We start from the raw sequence: 22,095 nt of genomic DNA on the forward strand, positions 1-22,095 counted from the left end.
ATTGAAAAACACATTAGAATTCAAAACAGCTGTCAGTACCCTGAGTGAGGACAGAGTCGGGCTTTTGAATATGTCGCTGTAGGAAAAGCACAGGTGTTATTTATAACATTAACAATCTGTTCTTCAAGTGTCCCAGTAAACCATGGCAGTGTGACAGTGAGCCACCAAGGACAACATCACTCCTTAAAACCAAAGAAACTCAGTGGTATTCAGCTATGATTCATTTTATTTATCCTACTGGAAAGTGTCAGAATATCTTGAGTAAAAAAGCCCAGGATTCCTGCTGACAAACACTGTACAGTCAAGTCTGTTTTATTAGAGCTGCTGCAGGTTTCTATCATTAATATTTCATCCTTCAAAGAGTCAGGGAATTCACTTCAACTTTGGTGTTACTGTTTACATTGATTTACAGCAGTGGTTCCCACACTGGTGTCCAGGGACCAAAGCTTTGGGAGTTGGTCGTCAACAAAATAAAGAATTTATATTTTTCACAGCTGTTTCCACTCCTAATTCTATCTGCAACTTGATGCCATCACGTCAGTTCACGTTTAGATTTTTACCACTTGAATTATCTGTTATTAATAGTTACTGTTACTGTTTTATCAACAGGTTCTGTTGATAAATTGATTGATCTGCCATGTTCACAGTTTCTTTTTCCACTGCTCATCGCACCATTAAAATATTTAGACCACTTATGTATTTCAGTTGCATAGAACATTTCCATCCATTTGAATTAGATAGTTTTGAATATACATTAACTATTAAACTTAATGTGAAGCAAGTAATAAGATTTATGTAATAGTACTAATAAACTCAAATGACCGCATTCATTTTCGCTGTTGGGTTTGGACAAACAAATTGGCTTTATTAATATCGAATGCATGAATCTGGCTACTGTGTAGTGGAAGCACATTGGGTTTATTAGTACTATTACATAAATCTTATTATTTGCTTCACATTAAGTTTATTAGTTTAGTTAGAATAAAACTATGTAATTTAAATAGATGGAATCTTTCTCTATGTAATCGAAATGCTAGTCCTGCATTTTGGCCTAAATGTTTTTGAGTGCATATATCTGTTCTACTCATATGGTACTCATACTGATATGTATTTTTAACTTACTTTATGTTACTTTATTATAACTGCTGCATCGGTGTAATGGTGTAATGTCACACTCTATTCGACATTTTATTCACTTTTTTTACACAAAACACAAAACCAACAGAAGAGTGTGGGAAAAGTAAGGACTGAGCCTTCGCACATGGGGCGGCTGCTCTACAAACTGAGCTAAACACTGCCCCTTTTATTACTACATTTAATGATGGGACATACTGTTTTAATTACTTTGAGTGTGTGTCTACATTGGGCTGGTAGCCAGCAGCAGCAGGTTCAGTGTGGCTTTTGTCCAGGAGATGTCACTATAGAATAAGAAACAAGCTGCAGTCATCTTTAACAGCATTTTACTATCCAGATTCATTTCCTTTTCTATATTTGACACCGTGACAAATCATTTAAAATACATACCACTTCCCTACATGGTATTATATGATGTCCAATGTATTTTTTTGTTTTGTGTTTTTTCACATGTGTGCACACCATTACAGGTATTTTGTCTTTAGGATGTCCAGTAAAGTTTGTATTGTTCACCTTTCCTCATGTAATAATCATGTCACCGACACTTAAACAAATGTGTGAACATTGTTAGGCGACTTTAGGTACAATCATTAACCAGATCACGAGAACAGTCCACAATAAGATTCAAATAAATAAGAAAAGTATAGTGTGTATTGATCTAGTTATAGGAGTAATGTTGGCAGGCCCTGCCAGGGAATCACTCAGGCTCTTATTTTGAAGTCAGGGGTGAGAGAAAGACAAGAGGCTGAGCCTTTTATTTTGAAGTGTTGCGTCGGCAGCTCTCGAGGCACAGTCAGAGAGTGAGAGAGAGAGAGAGAGAGTGAGGTGGAGGTAGAGTGTCACGGTCATGGTAGACCCGCAGACACCGTACATACTCTCAGAAGTGCTGGAGCTACATTGGCAGCGGCAAATATGAGAGGAGATAAGTTTACAGGGTGAGCTCGGCTGGTTGGGCAGCCGCTGTCGCAATTTTTTTTTTTTTTTTTTGTGGAGAGAGAGAGAGACGACGCAAAACATTTGGACGTCGAGGAAGTCGCGGGACAGGCCGTGTTAGTGGAGAAATAACCGGTGGACACATTTAAGGTGGTGGAGGTGGTGTGTGTGTGTGTGTGTGTGTGTGTGTGTCTGCTAGCGAAACATGAACAAAAACCACCGAGTGCCGAGCAGCCGTTCCCTGAGTGCCGTGGAGGTGAAGAGCAAGGTAACGACACACACGGAGACTTTATTTATTTGTTGTTGTTGTTGTTGTCTCAACCTAACTCCAGGCTAATTTAGCCCTGATAGCGAGTTTGTGATGTCGCCGCGCAAATGACACAATATATAAAGCTAAACTAGCCAGCACAGGGTTTTTTTTTTTAATTACTGTAACGCAGCTGCCTTTTATACTTTGATTACATCTTGAATGTTTTGATAAGTTTTATTAGCTAAAGCTAAGTTTGAAAGGCGGAGGTTGTTGTCAGCTGACGCCACAGTGTCACCTGTCACAGCGTCCTCCGCCGCCTCATTCACATTTACTCAATATTGGCAGGTTATTTCTTCTAGGCACAATTATAAAGTAAGTTTACACAAGTTACAAGACGTTCAGCTATTTTAATTCCCCTCCTCCTCCACCTGCTGGGACATTTTAATAGCTGCTTGTCGTCATGCTGTTTGCGGACAGGTGTCACACGGCTCCTTCCGCCACACACCGTCTGCCGGTCATGGTGACACACATGCAAATAGAGCCTCATGTCGACTTCTGCTGCTCAGAACTTGTTCCTACATCTACATAATATTGATATAGCTACCTTTTTGTTTAGTTAACGGTTACACAAATCCCCCCCCTCACTCCATTTACTTTATACAAACCTTTTCTAAACTGAGCAGTCCAGGGTCATTTTAAATGTGCTGTCCTTTAATCCTTTTTTTTTGTCCCCCCAGTCTATAATGAATGTAATTGTGCTTGAATAAGATGAAACGTGTTAATCGTAGATCATATTCTGTCAGCGCCGGGCAACAGTAACCACAACACATGGTACCTCTCATAAGACACTGTGCTTTCAATAGTAATCCACTCTGATTTACTATTTTACTCATAAGCCGGCGACACACGCGTATTTTTCCTCACAACGTTCTGTCATGCAGCTTCACTTGTGGACATATTGCGTCCACTAACTAGAGACATAGACACACGTCCACAACAACAAGTCCACATTAATAATTCATCACATGTGGTGTGTTAGCTGGATCACAGACTCTTACATACAGCCCACAATGGTTTTTAAATTAGCTAGACTACCAGAACAGTGTATGTTCGTCGCTCGCTCTAAGAGAGGTTTCTTTATATTCCCTGCAAGCAGATGTTTTGTACCACATGTGTGTCCGTATGATTGTGTTCACGTGGCCCTTTCCGTTCCATCAACAGTTTGGTGCAGAGTTTCGTCGGTTCTCGCTGGATCGCTCGAAGCCGGGTCGCTTTGATGAGTTCTACGGCCTCTTGCAGCACGTCCACCGCATCCCCAACGTGGAGCTGTTGGTGGGCTACGCCGACGTGCACGGCGACCTGTTGCCCATCAACAACGATGACAACTACCACAAAGCCATCTCCACCGCCAGCCCTCTACTCAGGCTGTTCCTGCAGAGGAAAGGTAAGCGCGGAGTCGAGTGTTTGTTGTGTTTTCCGCCTGTTTATTAGGCCAGAATTCCTCTGGAAATACAAATAAAGGTCTTGTGTTTGCTTTGAATCGTACAGCACAGAAATATGAGGTTGGACCGTGGAAGGGGAAAGTATGTTACGGAGCTGTGTGTATTTTGTCAAGATGATCATGAGGATGAAATGATACAAGGCCGCAGGATCACCTTACCTGTGCTGCGTCTCAGGCTGCCCACGTATTTATCCTCTTTGAGCAAACAAACAAACTGCTCAACACGCCTGTCCTCGAGCTGTGTCCCCCCCTTTGACCTGCACAGGTAAAGCTCAGTGACTTTGCTGACAGGCAGTGTTTGTTTCCAAAAGAGTGCAGGTATATTTGCTAGATTTTTTTTCCTCACTTTTCCATGGGGGTATCCGTATAATTAGGGTATCCTGGGTTTTTGGCTGTTTTCACTGTGTGATGCTGAAGTTCATGCACACTTTTTGTTCCTTACTTCCTCACAAAAACTCTAAATATTGTCCTGGTAATACAGCACATGTATCACAGGCAAATGTTTCATCTTCTCAGGTGCTAGGTTTTTTTGGTAAAACCTGCCATACATATGCATTTTAAATATTATTATGTTTTATATTTTTTTTATGATTTATTCTTATATAGAATTGATTTTAGAAGTGTAACACGGCTAATGAGTTGCTGTCTGTGACCTGTTGAACATGGGGGAGATCCCGGGGTCTGCTGGCCGGGGCAGGTCGGGCCGGGCCGGCCGCTCTGTCGTGTCTAAGCCGTCTCGCTGTGCCATATGACCCTATAGAAGCTAAGCCACTTTGTCAGGAGGAGATTAGTGGGGTCACTGTGCAGCGCTGCATGGGACCGTGTTTCAATTACACGGTCCAGACACAAGCCCCACGCTGGCCTCGCTGTTGGTCTCACACTCACACAAACAACACATGGTAAAAACACAGGCATCACACATCAGTCATGCACACATATACCACCTTTTAGGAAAGATGGAACAAAGACAGGAGACAGATACACACTAATGCAGCCACAACCCCCTGTAGACCCCACTGCCCTCCTGATCCGTCTGCCCCCCTTCACCTTGCTGCTAAGCACCAGTTGGTCGCAGCTTAAAAGGCTCTGCAGTGTGCGGATGCAGCAAATTAGTAGCTTATAGATAATTTATTATATATCTGCAGACACTAGTTATTATCTCTAGTGGTGGCTCTATAGTCCATTAATGGCTTCTCGATGTCAGAGCCAAGTGAGGTATGTCGGGCCGAGCGCCAACGCTGAACACTAAGCACGGTTTGTTTATGTTGAAAGTATCTCACATTTTTAAAATCTGCTCTCTTGGCAAAGTGTGAAGCTGGCAGAGGACGACGAGTGATTTCATTTTGGAGAACTTGTTGGAATGATAACAAGTCCTTCACACCCTTGTTTGTTGTTACGGAGGTATCTGCACCAGTGACCCTGCGCCGAAACAAGACGAAACTCTCTTTTAGTCGGATGAGTCAACGGCAAACCGCTTGATGTTTTCAGCAGCAGAGCAGGGAGGTCATGGTGAGTTAGTAGCAGTTTCCAGCTCCTGGCTGCTGAGTAATTCCAGTAAACCAGTTTGTGTTTAGCGCACCGCACTTTCAGTCCTAGTCACAACTGTGTCCTTTGATACTGCAACAGAGCCATTATGTAAATGTCTTAGATGGCCAGTGGTTTAGATGTGATTTGATTGGTCAGTATTGCATAAGAGCAGGACTTGAGACAAGGCTGCAGTGTGGGCCAAACTTTGTTTCAACTTGGCCTTTATGGAATAGTGCAGAGAAATCCTATTACTCAGATCTCTGGGGAAATGTCTGGAGCCAATAAAAATAAGTGCTGGTGCTTGTGAGCAGGTTTCAGACATTTGACATGACTTGTGTGTTTACAAAAAGTGTCTAGGGTCAGCGCAGTTCATCCCATGCATGCAGTGTGAGGTTATTTTGAACCTTTTGCGTTGTATTTGACTGAATCCAGGCTACGTACATGTGGGTACTGCCCATTCATCAGCGTGTAGATAGTTCAGTGGATGGACGGAGGGATGGATGTTAGCCTGTGAGTGTCTGTCGTCGCATTGTTGTGGTCCGGTTCTTGAATAATGCCCACATTGTTGTTGTTTCTGCATCAATGCTGCATCACTGACCAGCCATTAGAGTTGTATTGTTCGCTGCAGAAAAATGGGCTGTGTGTGTGTGCGCGTGTGTGTGTGTGTGTGTGTGTGGACTTTGTATGGCATTTTTAAAATTGCTTCAACGCACACCAATACAGTTGAGCAGCAGCAGCGGGTATCCCCTACACCTCACCCCCATCTGTGAACAATGTGGCAGTAGCTATTGAGCTGGCAATGAGGTGTCCACTGTTTACCGGTTGTCATGGCAGCAGTGAAGAGGCCCGTTCATAGGTGGATTAACAGCGCTGGAGTCTCTTTTAAAGGCTGATGGGGACTGCAAAGCATGCTGGGAGCTGTACCTTTTTTAGATTTGAAAACACAAACCGTGTTAAGGTCTGTCTGATGCGTGTGTTTCTACAACTTCATTTGTCATCTGTGTGATACTCTCAAGTATCTGTAGTGGACGTGTCAGGGTAGATGAATGTGAGACACCACCCAAAGCATCTGAATCACAATCAGTACAATCTAGATGAAACTCGATCCAGGCAGCACGTTATGATTCACTGATAGATGAGAGTTGTTAAAAGCTATTTTCTGCTCCGCACTGTTTTTGCTAAGCTGTGTGTAAACGGAGAAGGCTGTGGTCATTAGTCAGCTGCTGAAGACAAAACGTCCACGTCCACTGAGTAATGTTGATGATAGTTTGTCTCTTGTTGTCATATCAGTGACTGCTGCTTTACACGACGACAAAGAGACACGATTGTTTCACGTCTGGCCCTTTGCAGTTGGTCCTCATAACTTGGATTGGAGTTAATCAGTTTCTACACGAAGTATTAAAGTTTAGCTCTGGAGCTGCACTTTATTTGAAGTTTTTACTATTGCCATGTGTTGTAGATCAAAACTTTTCAGACCATTATTTGTCCCGTGTGTTGCTTTGACATGAAGTTGGATGATGTACAAAGACTCAACTTCAACACTGATAAAACAAAGAATAAAAATATTCCAGTAGAAGTGAAATGTTGAGTTTACAGTCCAACCGATACTGGATGTTTGAGGTCAGCACTGATACTGATACTGTGCTGCAGTTTATTGTTACTTATCAGCTGACACATTCACTACACTGCTGCAGATCTGCAATAAGCTGATAATAAAAATATATGGACAACTTATTGGAGTTGCCTTGATTCTTTTTGAGCATAACGTCACAGACACCTAGTGTTAAACCAGCATCCACCTGTCTTTCCTGATGTGATGCTGATTGGTCTGTAAAGTGTGTTCGAAACACGACCTCATTGAATTCTTGTGTGATCTGGCTGGTCCAGCCGCCTCACATGCTCAGATCTGGGCCGTGTTTCATTTCAGCAAAACTGTCAACGGACAAGCTGTGCGTCACGGCCTGGTTTATGTTTGATTTGCTCTGAAAGAGATTTTCCAGGGTTTGAAAGACGCCGTGTTTGCCTGCATCAGTCATCCAGAACGTCCTTTGCAGCTTTTCCAGGTTGTTGGTCATGTGATGGTAGCCACTCGCTCGCTTTATTTGAATCACTCAGGAGGCGTGGGTGTGTTTGGTGTCACTGCTAGATCCTGAAAGTTTCACAACTCCTGAGCGGTACGGTAGAGAGAAAAGGTATGGAGAGGGACAGGAATGCTTGCGTATTTGCGTATCCCAGCAGGGACTGCCTTAGTAATTAGTAACCAGCACATGAGTCATCCAACCAGAGAAAATGTACAGTGTGAAAGTACAACACAGGCAAAGCGTACCCACCCTGCAAAGCAAGCACTAGAGCGGGATAAGAGCAGCAGCCCTGAGTGTGATAAGGCTGTAAAGTCCTGAAGGGCAGAGATGCTGTGACCGAGATGGAGTGAGAATGTGACGAGGAGGAGGGCGGCGTGGTGGAGGGGGAAAAAGAGACAAAACACAAAAAGTCAGAGTGAGTGAGGAAAGAAAGATTTCTACTGCGCGCCAGAGATGAAAGGATTCAGAGCGAGAGAGACAAAGTGCTGACAGGTGTAATGGATGCCCCCCCCCTCCCAGGAGCACACAGAGGAGAGGGGTTAGGAGCCTGAGCTGTGAAAATAATAGAAATCAACCAGCCCTGCGTTGGTTCTGAAGCATGAATTATTCCTTAGGGTGGTGTATTTAATGAGCGAGGGAACGATGGACTCATAGTACTGGAGGAGGAATGCGTGGAGGAGGAACATATCTTAGGCCTAATAAGAGAGATGGAAGGATGAAAGGGAGAGAGAGTAAACAGTACTAAAGAGGGAGTAATGTATAAGGCATTGTTTAGGAAAGGCATGTAATTAGAGATGTGGGGACGGGAGAGGGAGTAGTGTGTGTGTGTGTGTGTGAGTGAGAGAAAAGTATTAGTGCAGGAGGAATGTGGAGTGAGGCCCAAGCTGGGGGGGGTGGTAAAAGAGAGGGAGAGAGATGGATGAAGATGGAGGGATGGATGGAGGGAGGGAAGGGGCATTTTGGGTGGAATGTGGCCAGCCTCTGATCACGTCTGCTGGCTAGATTAGACAGGACAGCAGGCCAGGCCGGACACTCAGCTTGAGAGCCAGACTCCATGAGAGAGAGAGAGAGAGTCTGTACTCCCAGGAGCCTGGCTGGATGAGACTCTATACAGGCTGCAAGAAGATGGAGGGGAGGATGGCTTAGATGGAAGAAGACTAGGGGGGAGACGGTGGGAGTCCAGGCTCTGTGCTGTACAGACCCTCAGAATTTCTCAGCTCTGAGTCAGTTAGAGAAGATGGATGGAGGAAGGGAGGGAAAGACACAGGAGGAGCACTGGGAAAAAAAAACTCAGACTGGATGAGAAACATGAAGGAGGGAGACACAGCATGTTGGACCAATGTGGAAATGGAAAGGGAGAAGTGAAGTGAAGGGGAGGGGGAGAGTGAGGGTGAGGATAAGGGTAAAGGGGAGGCAGCAAAACAACCTGAACCTGAAAAACAAGCAGGTGAGATGGAAAGGAAGCAGTGCGTTTTGTCAGGTGGATGTGTGTCACATGCTTTGACGGGGAAAGCTGGACTTTGTCAGCTTGGGACTCAAAGACATTTCATGTTTTCTGGCTGGTATGTTGCTGTTGTTGGAGAAATCCTCACACTGTCTGAGGAGGGTTTTTTTTGTCCCAGTCTGTGGCTTTGAAAAAAGGATGATGGATTTTTGTGAACAAAGAGGAGCGAGGTGATAAAACAAATCTAAATCACTGTAGACTATAAATACAATGAGTGGTATATTTTTATTTGAGCTTGCGAGCAGATTATTTCCTGATTTTTAATTAAAAAGCATTCTTTGTGTCCTCTGGGATCGGAGCTGCAGCTCTATTGATGTGAAGCACGATAACTGATATGCTTATCTGTGAATTTCTTTCAGCACACCATTCCAGCATGTTTATCCTGGCTAGCTGCACACCACAGTCAGCAGGCTCTGACATGCAGCTCCACTGTTGCCTAACTACTGTCGCTGTTTGTACTTTATTTTCTCCTTATCGTTTCTACATTCATTACACCATCTCTACACTTTGACAAGCTACAGAAAACTGGAAGATATCTACTGGATTTGTTCATCTCAGAGTCTCATATTAGCCTCAGTTGAAATTAAAGCCTAAACTTAAAATGTAGTTAAGGGTTTCTGTACATATAGTAAGTATAAAAAGTATTAGAAATTAGTTTTAATCCAGATTTAAAACATTGTCATTTCAAATTTGTAAACTTTCCTGATATTTGGTTTGAATTGCTATGCTCAAGTTGAAAGAAAGCAACTTTACTATGTTTAGTGAAATAAATAATGAAATATTCTTACACCTGTTTTCTTTATTAAACAGATAGATTGCTGCAAAATCACCTTATAAACTCATAGTAAAACACACTATTCAAAATGAAACTCTAGTTTACTAGTCTTTCCACTCTTTTAATTCACTGAGTGAGACGTGAAAATAAAGAATAAAAAAGTAAAGTGACTGTTCTGGTCTGTGGCTTTGAAGAGTGACTTCAGTTCCCTGTCAGAAAGTTTTGTCTGATGGCTGTGAAAATATTCTAAATATATTTCACACTCAAAGTGATATTGATTGTTTTAGGTGGCTAAGTCACGTTTTACTGCTCCACCGTCCACATCAGCACATTGCTGAGCTTCCACGGTGGTACCAATAAGGGAGATGTCAATCAAAATATGATCTGTCACCCCTACAAGGTCTTGAAAAATGATCTGAACATCAAAATGAGCTGGTTTTTATCTTGATATTTCTAAAAGAAGTGTTTTGTGGACGTTAAATGGGTTTAACTTTTATTAATTTCCAGATCCATTAAAAGTAATTTTTAAATTTAGACCGTGGGATCTGTAGGCCAGTATGGAAGGAGGAGCTGCAGTGACCAGTAACACTCTCAGTGTACATATCTACAAAGTTAGTCTCAGCTAAGCACCTCAGTGGTGAGATCTAACTGCAGGTTGGCTGTGTTGTCTTCCAGGGTCAGATGCTGAGGGCAGGACAGAGCCGGAAGCACAGAGTTCCCCTTCCCGTCCCTCCCCAGTAAAAAAATCCATATTCAGGCGACTGAGTGACAGGCTCCCGAGGTCAGACTTGGGTTCCCCCAGCTCACGTGGCTGCTCCTCCCTCCCTTCTTCTCCTCCATCCTCCCCAAGGTCCAGAGCTTCCTCCCCCTTCTCCTCCTGGAGGCTACCTATAGCAGGGCTGCGCAGACGGCTCGGTTTGTCAGACCCAGATCTAGCCACCTCATCCCAACCTCCATCCTGTAACCCGGTACTGAAACCTACACCCCCAAGTGATCTGCCACTGTCTTCTGCTAAGCCTTGTCCCAAGATCAAATCCAGCCTCACCCCAAGGCACATACCTGCTCCTAGCTACTGTGAGCCCCAGGTCAAGTCCAGGCACCGACTATAGTATCTGCATTACTACTACTACTACTACTGCTACTATTACTACACACCCCGTGTCTCAGCCCCTCATCAGATTCACACTTGTTTTTCCAGTCCCAGTCCTGATGCTAGACAAACCCTTGTTTCCACACCAGGTGCTACATCTGTTGTCCCAACGCCAGCCTCAGAGGACCGTCGAGTCCTGTGCTCGATTTACCCGTAGTAGCATCAGCAGCTTTTAAAGTCACAGAGCGACAAAAGAGCAGTTCAGCCAGAGAGCTACCAGGAAGGAGAGAGACAGCAGAGGCATAAAGAGGCGAATCTGCAAGACGGAGAGGGACAGAACTTTCCTGTGGAGAGATGAAGAATGATTGAGGGACAGGTTGAGTGAAGGGCACAGGATGTCTCTGTCAGCACAAAGGAAACTGATGGAACTGCTTCATAATGCAGTGACGACAGACAGAAAAGTGCCGTATGTAAATAAAATGTGTTAATTCTGCACGGAGCCCGGTCGTCAGCTGTGTTAATTGTGATAATCGCAGCTGGTCCACCCCACTGTGTGGATTCTAGTTTGGGTCTTGTTTTGATGAATGGTTCCTGTCATGATGGAGTAATAAAGCAGGATTGATGAGGGTAATCGAGAATTCAGTGAGATTCTATTCAGAGGCCTCGAAGCGGGCTAATGCTCGTGTCTTTTGAATTATGGATTTTAATTAAGAGAGAGAGATTTAAGAGATTTCTCAGATTGTCAGCACAGTTGCACATGAAGGCTTTGTCTTTGCTCCAGCTTGCCTCACACAGGTGCAGGTCTCTACAGCGTCTTCCTCTCGCTCTGTCAGTGCACTTCTGTGTTTTCTCGCCGTCCTTATTCTGTGCTTTTCCTCTCAGCGCTCTCCCTCTGACCTCCCTCCTTCATACCTCTCTCCCCTGTCTTATCAGCAGCATTAAGGCACTTTTATCTGGGCTGTGCCAGGGAGGTATGCTCACCACATTAGGAATAGTAACCCTCCGGGAATTTACTCCTTTGAAAGTTTTTTATCACCTCCTCCACTCTTTCTTTTTTCCTTTCCTCTCTCTCTCTCTCCGCTGTGTCTTTGCTGTATTTCTGTCTCTCCTGCCCGTTGGACGTCTTTTTGTTTTACACCACCCCTGGTATTTCTCATCGACAGTTCACACTGACACACACACACACACACACACTCCCCCTCCTCCCCGTCTTGTATCGCTCTGTGTCAGGAACACCGTGGCACCGGCTGCGTGGTGAACGTCCAGGCTTGTCATCAACAAACCTGACTGTTTCCAGAACACGACAACCTTCAACATCTTGTCTTTTGTCTCTGTGTTTTTCTCAACTCAGATCATTGAGACATGCTGTCATGGGCAACGATTAGTATTCATTATAAACAAATAGAGACGGGCCCTTTGCATTCAGCTAGAGCTAAGTATAGTGCAGCTATGTGCTGTGACCTTGTTCATAATGCTCTATACCTCACTGCAGTGAGTGTAGTTCAGCTCTAGGAGTAGCTACAGTAGTGGTAAGTTGAAGATTGTTCTACTTCAACATTGATTTTATCCCTTTATTTCTTTATTTGGTTAAACCTCTTTTCCAAGGGAGTCCTGGTCAAGACTTCAAACTTGAGAAAAAGTAAATTAAAGCAGACACAAAAACATCCAAAAACTAAGAATAAAAGTTCCGTACAAGCTGTAAATTCAACATTATCCTTTGACAGCACCTGCATGAGCACCTGAAATATAAATATAGAGTCAGTAGTGTTAGTAGCAGCAGCAGCGGCAGCAGCAGTAGTAGTGATAGTGGCTGTACATTGTGTCTGTCATGTAGCTCCTTCCTGATCTTGTTGTGTCACCTGGACACAGTATCGGGTTTCCCTGACGCAGCGCCCAGCACAACAGCTACCAGGAAGTAATGGATTGTTGCTGTCACTGTCGTCGTCAGGGATCATTATGTCACAGTCATTGTAACGGCGTGTTTAAAGTGGCGGAGTAGAAGTTACCAAGGAAGTTAATGAGAGTATTGGAGCAGACACACTTGAGGAGTGTATTAAAGTCCGCTGTAACTCTACAGATGACCACTGCACATATAATAAGAATACATACTTAACATTTTTCTAGTTCTTTTCAATTTTTTGACAGTGACAGCTAAAGAGTGACAGGTATGTGGGCAGAGAGATGGGGAATGACATGCGGGAAAGAGCCACAGGTCGGATTCGAACCCTGGGCTTCCACAGCAAGGACTGAGCCTTTGTACATGGGGCAGCTGCTCTACCAACTGAGCTAAACAACACCCCAATTTTCAACTTTTTCATCATACAAACATTTTCTGTAATATTTTACATCACCAAGATCATGACCTTATCAGATAGACTGTTTGCACTGATACCACTCTTACTCAGTAGGCTGCTTTAGTAAACAAATCGTAAACAAATAATCCTCTTTATAACGTTACATGATTTAACAAACCAATTCTACTCGACATGGCTTAGAGCTGCTTCTCTCTTCTTCCGTGCTCCTTCCACAATAGTGTCAATAGCTGTGCTGTGACTTATTCTGAGCCATTACCAGAGCGTGTGGAGAATAGAGTGCAGAGGAAGATGATGTGTTCAACCAATGCGTGCCAGTTCGCACAAGTGGTTTCCTCTCCTTAGGCCTTAGAGTTGTCTTAGTCCATTCAGCGTCAGGATAGAGATGCATTAGTTGTTCGCCTTGTGTGTGTGTGTGTTACATACTACAGAGAGGGATGACTAAGCACCGCTGCATGTGTCCTCACTTGTGACAGTGATGTGTGTTGGGTTGTCATTTTCTCCTCCATTGCTTCGCTTCCTTTGCTCCCCACTGATTCCATTCAAAGTGTGGGAAATCAAAGCTGCCGCTGCATAGCTGGAATACCTGAGCTGCGCAGAGCCATGCTAAGGGGGATTATGTTTTTATTCAGGGTTTGTGAGTTTTGCCTTCAGTGTGATACTGATACACGACAGGTGTATCCTCTGACAGGGCTATTATTTGTGGAGAGATGCTGTCATAAATATTTAGCATTGGTCGGTGAAAACCGCACATCCTACTTAGAGTTTCTAGTCTCCAAGCTCAGACGAGAGTTACCTCTGAGGACATCGCCATGACATAATCAGGGGTCAGACTTAACAGAGCTCCTCTGGAGCCACATAAGACATTACAACAGCTGTTTTCACATGCTGTGTACTACTATCCATGTCTGGTAAATTGACCGTTGGCTAAACCCCCCCACTATCCCAAACAGTGACTGTCCAAATGTTCAGTCAGAGGCAAGTCTGTAAAGATGTGTGCATGAGGCTGTAGTGAGAGCATGTGACTCCAAAACAAAAAATAGAAGATCACAAGTGTGGGACTGCAAACATCAGCATATCAATGTAAAAACTTTACATAGCATATTATATCACACACAATAGTTCATCCACCATGAAGTATTTCTGCACTGTGTTAAGATGCTACTATATGAGAGTGCAGGGTGATGTTAGCGGCTCCGTAATTAGATTTAGAGAAGTTACTTCATGTACACTCCAGTAAAAGAACAATGCTCCTTCATGTTGGTGTCTTCTGCATTGATCATGAAGTGGTGAGGATGCTGAGTCTTTGCCAGGGACGTGTTTGCTTTAGCCTGCGTCATTTAGCACAGGATGTATGTAAGCATCAAGTGCATATTTCTGACTCGTATGTACAGTGTTTTTTAAAACAAGTCAATAGGAAACATTAGAAAGTCAGTCGGAGATGACGTTCCCAACCAACTCATGGAGCTGATGTTGGCTTAATAAGTCATCGAGCCACTACTGGTAAAATGTGTCATATGAGAAATGAGAAGCCCAGATAAAGAAAATGAAAGCAGTAAGTAAGAAAGTGAACAAATCATTTAAACTAAAAGGGATGGGTCTTATGAAATGTTTTTTTTTCTTTTTCTCTCTTTTTTTTTTTTTTTGCTCTCAAGAAGTGGAAGCAGTTGAAAATCAGAACTGCAAAGTAGTCCATAAATGTTTAAAAAAACAGCAGCCTTAAATGTCCTCTTAATCCTTGCCATCATAAAACTTTCTTATCTCACACGCTCATAGCTGACCTCAGATTTCTTTTCAATGAATCATTAGCCAGGCCAGCTGCATACCTGCACACTCTGGCTGCAGCATACCTCACTCATCCTCAGAGTTATGTACTATATGTACTACACATGAAAAAAAAAGCAAACTGCATAGCATAAAAAGTTTGTCTTACGCAGTAGACTGTCATCATTAGCTTTAGGCAGCAGCTTCCTCTGTGGTTCATGTTGATGTTCTCCGTCAGGTCGCGTTGTCTGATGGGGGAAAAAAAAAAGTGCCAACTCTGACCTTAAAGATTTTACATTAATGATCAGCCCACACTGGCTGTGTTAGCTAGTTGTGATTATTGCATTATTGCTTTCATGGATAGACCGCTGATGGTGCTCGGATATTCACCTAACGCCTTTATAACACAAGGTCAAACACTGGGTGTGCATGCATCAATAGCACACTGTTAAATATGGTTGGACCTCATAACCCTTTTATATAGCAGTCCCAATAATTTATACAGACTAGAACAGATTTATACTGTGTATACACGCTGTGTGTACATATTCTCATGAGTACAGACAAACAAAGGAAAGCTGGGGCAGAGACACATTTAAAATGATGATCTGAATGTAGGTGACGACTAAAAATAGATTCATTTTAAATGAAATGAGGCTGAGAGAATGACGGAGACTAATACATGATTCATACGTGAGCTGTCGAAATCGAAAATTCTACAAATTTGACAACATTTGATTTGCAAACGCAGTAAATCTCGTGAGATCAGTCCCAGGACCACTCCAAGACAAGTATGAAATGACCTTTTTCCACATTTCTGGTCTAATAATTTCTCTTTTGGGATGTTTATCGTTGCGATGTTCCAGCCATGTCCAGGTCCTTCAGTTGTTTAATTTGTTTTATCATCCCACACATCATTTTTACTCTCATTAGTTATTTCTGAGCCCTGCGTGCAAATACAGTAGAAACAAAAGAAGGTCATTTTCACTTTATTACAGTGTGCATGTGTTTACGTTGTGTCTTGCCTGTAGGCCTTTGTAGCCAATTAGACTGAGATCTTCTGTTCTGTGTGCTGGAGTGTTGTGTGTCTCAGTGCTGCTGTTCATTAGTGCTCAGGCATCACCACTAAGCAGATAAACCTTATAGACCTGTGTGTGTGTGTTTAACTTAACGCCCACTTGTGTGTGCTTCCAGATGCTTGCATATGTCGTCCTCACATGCTGTGGTCAGGAAGTTGCATGTGTAGTACCATTTGCCACGGGAACAGTCTTTGCCCTATGTGTGTGTGTGTGAGTGGCCCTGAGGACCTGTCCTATTCTCTTTCCTCAACTATAACTCTATTGTCAGGTCTGTCCTTTCATATGCTGGAGATAGAGGGATGGTTTAGATGAAAAGAGGTCTAGAAAGAGTGAAATGAGATGAAGCGTCTCCTCCTGCTCTGCATGACTGCACTGCAAGAACAACCCTTGTGTCAGTGATGGAAGTGTGTGTGTGTGTGTGGGAGTGCTTTGAAACATCCACCTGTTCGCCCTTTTTGCATAACGCCTCACTTTATGGCACTGTTTATATGCACAGTAAGGGAACGGGGAAGAGTCCGAACAGGAAGGGAGATCGAATAATGCGATTAGTGTTTCAGCTTTTAGACCTCACAGACTCGCACTCATGTGTTGGTCCATACGGTCATGACTGGCAAAGATGTACGTTTATATACACTAGACCCGTACCTCATGGGAATTGAAACGCGAGACTGCCGCTCTTTCTCGAGACAGTTGATCCTTTGTTTTGGTTTTAGGGATAGCGAGGGGAGTGGTGGGGTGCGTACCTGAACCTGAGAGCTGGAATCTGTATCAGTCACCTGAATGGATATTTTCCCAGATTACTCACACAGACACACACCCACACCCACACCCACACACACATGCACAGAGGGAGCGAGAAGTATTCAGTGCAAGACTGCCAGAAGCTTTATTTATAGAGCGCTTTCATGTAAAAGCAGAGTCACAAAGTGCTGTGAAAACACAGAAAAGGAGAATATGGAAAAAGGGTGAAAGAGTAGAGCACGTGTTCAAAAGAACAATGTTAAAAATAACTTCAAAACCTGAGTTTATTAGGTGAAAAGAAGCGAACCAAAGCCACAAAGATGTTAATGTTTAGCTGCTTGTATTATACTGGTTAACTATTAGAGAACCAAGGTCCACTTTTTCCCGGCCGGCCCTGGGTCTTGTGTTGATATCAGCCATGTTGGGTTAAAGTCTATGACACTTCCTCCTCTAAATGTACATAACAAAGGGCAGAGTTTCACAGTATCCCTGTGACTCCTGTAGCTTAAATGTGACCATAATATTCTAGGTTCAAAAATGAAAAAAAATTTGCTTCAGGAGGTCACTAAACCTGACCCGAAAGTAGCCTGACTTGTCACTTTTCATTTTTACACTTGTACAAATGAAACAAAGTTAAACACAATGTGTGTAATTGGTGAGTTTTAGAGGCAGATTCTTTGACTTTTGGGCAGAGCCAAGCTGACTGTTGCTTCCCGTCTTTATGTGTCTTATGTCTTTTATCTTCATATTATACGGACAGATGAAAAAGCGGTATCAATCTTTTTATCTAACTCAAATAAAGACAAAGGTGTATTTCCTCAAATGTCTATGTAGTCCTTTAAAAGCTGTTACGAGCCTTTTCTTAAGTAGCAGTGCCTTCATTGGGTCGAGGCCACTAGTTCTTAATGGTCGTAATGGTTCATAATGGTTTTTAGGGTCACACACTATGGTACGTGATCATAATAATTTTAAATAAATTAATTAAAAATAAAATGAATCCATTGAAAAACATATTGGGCATCAAAATACTAGAACATTGAATTTGAAAATAATGAAAATAAACTATTGTTTGCTGGAAAATAATTTAAAATAAGTTTTGCATTTCCTGTAATATTTCTTTACAGTATCAGCCTGTCGCGTTCATGCATATAGCACACGCATACATCTATGATTTGTTATCAGCTAAAATATGACAGTGGATATAAAACACTGCAGGCATGGCTCCAAAGGGGAAACAGGAAGATATTTTCCACCAGATTAGCTCTGGCTCTTGAACCGGTTCAGGATTCAACAATAAATCTTCTCATCAGTAATAAATCTGCCTGAACAGGGGCGTCCTGTGCTTCTGTATTTAACATCTGTCATAATGGTGGTACTCAGATAGTGATAATATTGTCTGAGATTATACACGCTGTAAAAAGTTTTAGAAACACTGACTGACATATTTCTTGAATTCAGGCTGAGAAGAGTATGGACAGTCTGCGACACCAACCATATGCTCATTAAATCTATAACACAGCATCTCTGCTCACCATACGCACCTGCTGCCACCCACATAAGTAAGATGGCAGCATGCCAGTCCCTCATGAGTGCTGAGTTGGACTGAGCGCCCACTTGGCTGGTGTAGCAGTTTGCATCAGTGCGACCTGAGGGAAGTTCTGGGTGATCAGCATCTTGTGTGTGTTCAGTACAGACACCCTGCAGGGATGCCTCAGGCTGAGAGCTGCTCCGCTGCAAAACATTATTCATCCTCCTGAAACTACATGATGCAACAGACTGTCAGCCTGGATAATGTCTTGATGTGTAATGAGCCTAGTATGATGTTGATAACAAATTTATCAGCTTTTGTTAACGTGTCCTCTTTGTTCCTCTCTTCCCTTTCTCTCTGCCGCTCTTTCCTCTTTTCTTGTCTTTGTCCTCTCTTCCTCTTCTGTATTTCTCTTTCTCTACTTCCTCTATTCTCTGTTTTGCAGAGGAAGCCGATTACTCAACGTTTGGTACCGACTCGCTGACCAGGAAGAAAAACACAGTGCTTTCCGCGGTTCTTCTGCGGCCTGATGCCAACAGGAAAAAGCCACCGGTGATCATCAGCCTCCCTAAGGACTTCCGTCCCGTCTCCTCCATCATAGATGTGGACATCCTCCCCGAGACGCACCGACGTGTTCGCCTGTACAAGCACGGTCAGGAAAAACCCCTGGGTTTCTACATCCGCGATGGCTCCAGCGTACGGGTCACTTCACAGGGCCTGGAGAAAGTCCCGGGGATATTCATCTCTCGCATGGTACCCGGTGGGCTGGCTGAGAGCACGGGCCTGCTGGCAGTCAACGATGAGGTGCTGGAGGTGAATGGTATCGAGGTGGCTGGAAAGTCTCTGGATCAGGTGACGGACATGATGATCGCCAACAGCCACAACCTCATCATAACAGTCAAGCCTGCCAACCAGCGGAACAATGTTGTTCGCAGCGGCGGTGGCGGTGGTGGTGGTGGAGGAGGCGGCGGGGCGTCTGGTAGCTCAGGACGCTCGTCGGACAGCGGTGCCAGCTACTATGGCTACTCAGCGCATGGCGGGGTCAGCGCTACGGCCTCCATGCCATCGCACATCATCCAGAACTTCCCCGTCGGAGAGCTAGACAGCGACGAGGACGACGAGGACCTGGTGATCGAGGCAGGAGGCGAGGCCGAGCCCATCGCACGCGCCCCCTCCAACTATAGCATGCCCCCGCTGCCTCGCTATGAACCGCATCTCAACCTCCGCACCACCACCAACATTTCCTCTGCCCTCTCCATCAACGCCAACGGGACCCTGCCAGCCAGCGGCAGCAGCGGATCACTAAGCAACGCCAACGCCACTTCGACCACGCCGTCGCCAGACAGAGCAATGGAGAGGCGGAATCTGGAGGAGGACGGCACTGTTATAACTCTGTAGACTGGGCATTCACACACTAAACACTGGAAACCAGAGGGAGACACTACTACACACACACACACACACACACGTGGGAGTCATGGATCAGAACATTAAACATGGGAACATCCTGCACCATCGTTCAGTGACTGTACCTGAGAAGCACAATGAAACTTGTACATATTGAATCTCAATATGACACTGACACCTGTATGTCTGTACAAACACTGCACCCCATACTTCCTTTCCATCCTCTACATGCCAATGACCACGCACGTGTGCCATAGTGGTGGGGACGCCCTCCCTGATTCTGCAGGCACAAAAATATCAGAAAGAAGTGTAGATAAAACGTCATCCCAACTATCCTCCACTTTATTTCTAAATCACTGGAAGCCCTTGTTATTACCCCTAAAGCTGTTGTTATGCTCATCTTCCACTAGAGGGCAAAGATGAGATGCCCCATCCCTCTCGATCAGTCCCATGAATATATGAAGGTAGAAGTCCTGTGAACAAGTCCACCCCTCTCATAACAAACACACACTGAAGTAGGACTTTCAGCTCACGCATACGTCGACAATCTCCGGTATATGTATTTTTTTTCTGGCTTTGTCATCTGACACCCCACCATAGCACCACACTGAGACCACCTCCCTCCCCCCAGGTGACCACAGCATGCGTTGGGACATGGTTGCGGTACTTTCCACACAATGCAGTGCCACAACAATCGACCAAGTGCTGAGATCTGCAATAATGTTTTTTTTTTTTTTTTTTTTTTAAATTGAGGAGAAAGCTAAAAAGCAAAAAACAAAACAAAACAAGTCTGGGTTCTTTGTGTCGGCTCAGATGCTTTTTAACCACTGTTGTTAGCTCTTCACCTGCTGTGTTAATGACTGATAATGAAACGCTGATGATTCTCTGGAGCAACTTGTCTTGAAAATTCCTTTACTGTAGGCCTGTGTTTTTATATGATTTTAATATTTGCTTTCTGTGTTCTTTCCTCTTCTTTTTAAACAATACTTTTATCTCACGTGACTATACGATGAGTTTCTGTCTGACCCATCAGAAAGTGTGAGTCACTCCAGGAAACCGCTCCTTACCTGTCAATGAATCATGTTAGATTTCATTTCCTTCATATTGCACTCCCTCCTTCCCACGACAAGGGCTATTTCCCCTGCTGCATGTGTGCGATTGACAAAATGAGAATGTGATTTTAATTTCTTTTTTTTCATTTGTTTGTTTGATTTTTCTCTCCCTCTTTATTCTTCCTGGACCCGTGACTCAATATATCTAATCTCAGTGCTGTACCATTTTATTCACCCTGTTTTCTAGCCAGGTCCTGAGTTCTCTTGGATGTGTCCTGAGACATTTCACAGATGAAAAGTGTTTTCTCCAGTATTTTCTGCCCATTTTCCTTTTTTTTGTAGCTTCATTCTCACTGAATTCAACTAATGACCACACATAGAGCTACTAAACACTGACTATGGACCCAAATGGCAGATCGATAGCTGGACTGAAACACGATATGAGTTGAAATGAGCGATACATACGGTGTAGATAGAGAAGCCTGTCTGTATTTCAGAATAAAACATGGTCAGCTTGAGTCATATTTTTAAACAAACACACATGCAGGTACATCGGGCACAAACGCTTTCTATATTTGATAAAGGTGAGGTCTGTATGTGCAGTATGTCTTGGCTCTGGTCTGTATATCCTATTTCCACTGAAGGAGTTGCTTTGCTGGAAAAGCTGGAAAGCAACAAGGCTGTAATTAACTTTATCTCTGTAAAAACCTGATTGACAGATTAGGCCGAAATTTTTTTAATGAGAATTTCATCTTCAAAGCTGCACTTTCTTTTCAAATTCCACGTCCTAAATGTCCATCCATTAACGTTGCTACCTGCTGCTAACTGCCTCTCTGAAGTGAGAGCAGATGCTCTGTTATTTCCCTTTATTGATTTTCAGCATTCAGCCTCCTGTTAAAGTGATAACACTGATTTTTATCTCGCTCACTGAAACGGTTCTCTCACACACACACACTCAGTGGTGTTTATGGGCTTCATCTGAACATATGTGCACTTATAATGAAACATAGATCACCCTGTTCATCATTTGTAGTTCTGTTCCCTGTTTGAAAACATGATGATAATATCAATGACTGGAAAACAACACACAGCTCCTGTATGAGCGTCCACTATTGTATTTCAAGTTATCTATATAAGGTACTGTCTTTTTTAATGGTACACTGAGCGCTGGTGGGATTCTGTCCTGTTTCATTCCTGACATTAAAAACAGTAACGGATGGTACTCTGAATGGAAAGACTTTTAGAAATCAATGTTAATTTATTTCCTTTGTTTCTAACTTTACCACTGGACACTGGGATTGTAACCACAGCGACATTATTTATTCTCTAATCTTGCGTCTGCATATTTTCTTTCTTTGTACACATTATGACTTTATTTTTATAACTGATATGATTTTTTTTTTTGGTTTATTCATGA

The 22,095-nt window shown here is 43.4% G+C and overlaps 1 protein-coding gene across 1 annotated transcript; it reads left to right on the top strand.

Moving 5' to 3' along the window:
* Positions 1-1,896: 1,896 nt before the first annotated feature.
* On the top strand, positions 1,897-21,706 carry pard6b (par-6 partitioning defective 6 homolog beta (C. elegans)). The gene is made up of 3 exons (XM_010743699.3): positions 1,897-2,335; positions 3,539-3,761; positions 18,665-21,706. The coding sequence occupies exons 1-3, from the start codon at positions 2,273-2,275 to the stop codon at positions 19,615-19,617; spliced, it is 1,239 nt and encodes a 412-aa protein (XP_010742001.3). The 5' UTR covers positions 1,897-2,272; the 3' UTR covers positions 19,618-21,706.
* The last annotated feature ends 389 nt before the right edge of the window (positions 21,707-22,095 follow it).

This window comes from Larimichthys crocea, chromosome XV, assembly GCF_000972845.2.
Source record: "Larimichthys crocea isolate SSNF chromosome XV, L_crocea_2.0, whole genome shotgun sequence".
In the NCBI taxonomy this organism is placed as follows: domain Eukaryota; kingdom Metazoa; phylum Chordata; class Actinopteri; family Sciaenidae; genus Larimichthys; species Larimichthys crocea.

Excerpts from the sequence above, each read along its gene's own strand:
- pard6b (XM_010743699.3), top strand. The coding sequence starts at position 2,273 with ATGAACAAAAACCACCGAGTGCCGAGCAGCCGTTCCCTGAGTGCCGTG. Across the intron at positions 2,336-3,538 it reads CCGTGGAGGTGAAGAGCAAG|TTTGGTGCAGAGTTTCGTCG; the intron begins GTAACGACACAC and ends TTCCATCAACAG. Across the intron at positions 3,762-18,664 it reads GCTGTTCCTGCAGAGGAAAG|AGGAAGCCGATTACTCAACG; the intron begins GTAAGCGCGGAG and ends TCTGTTTTGCAG.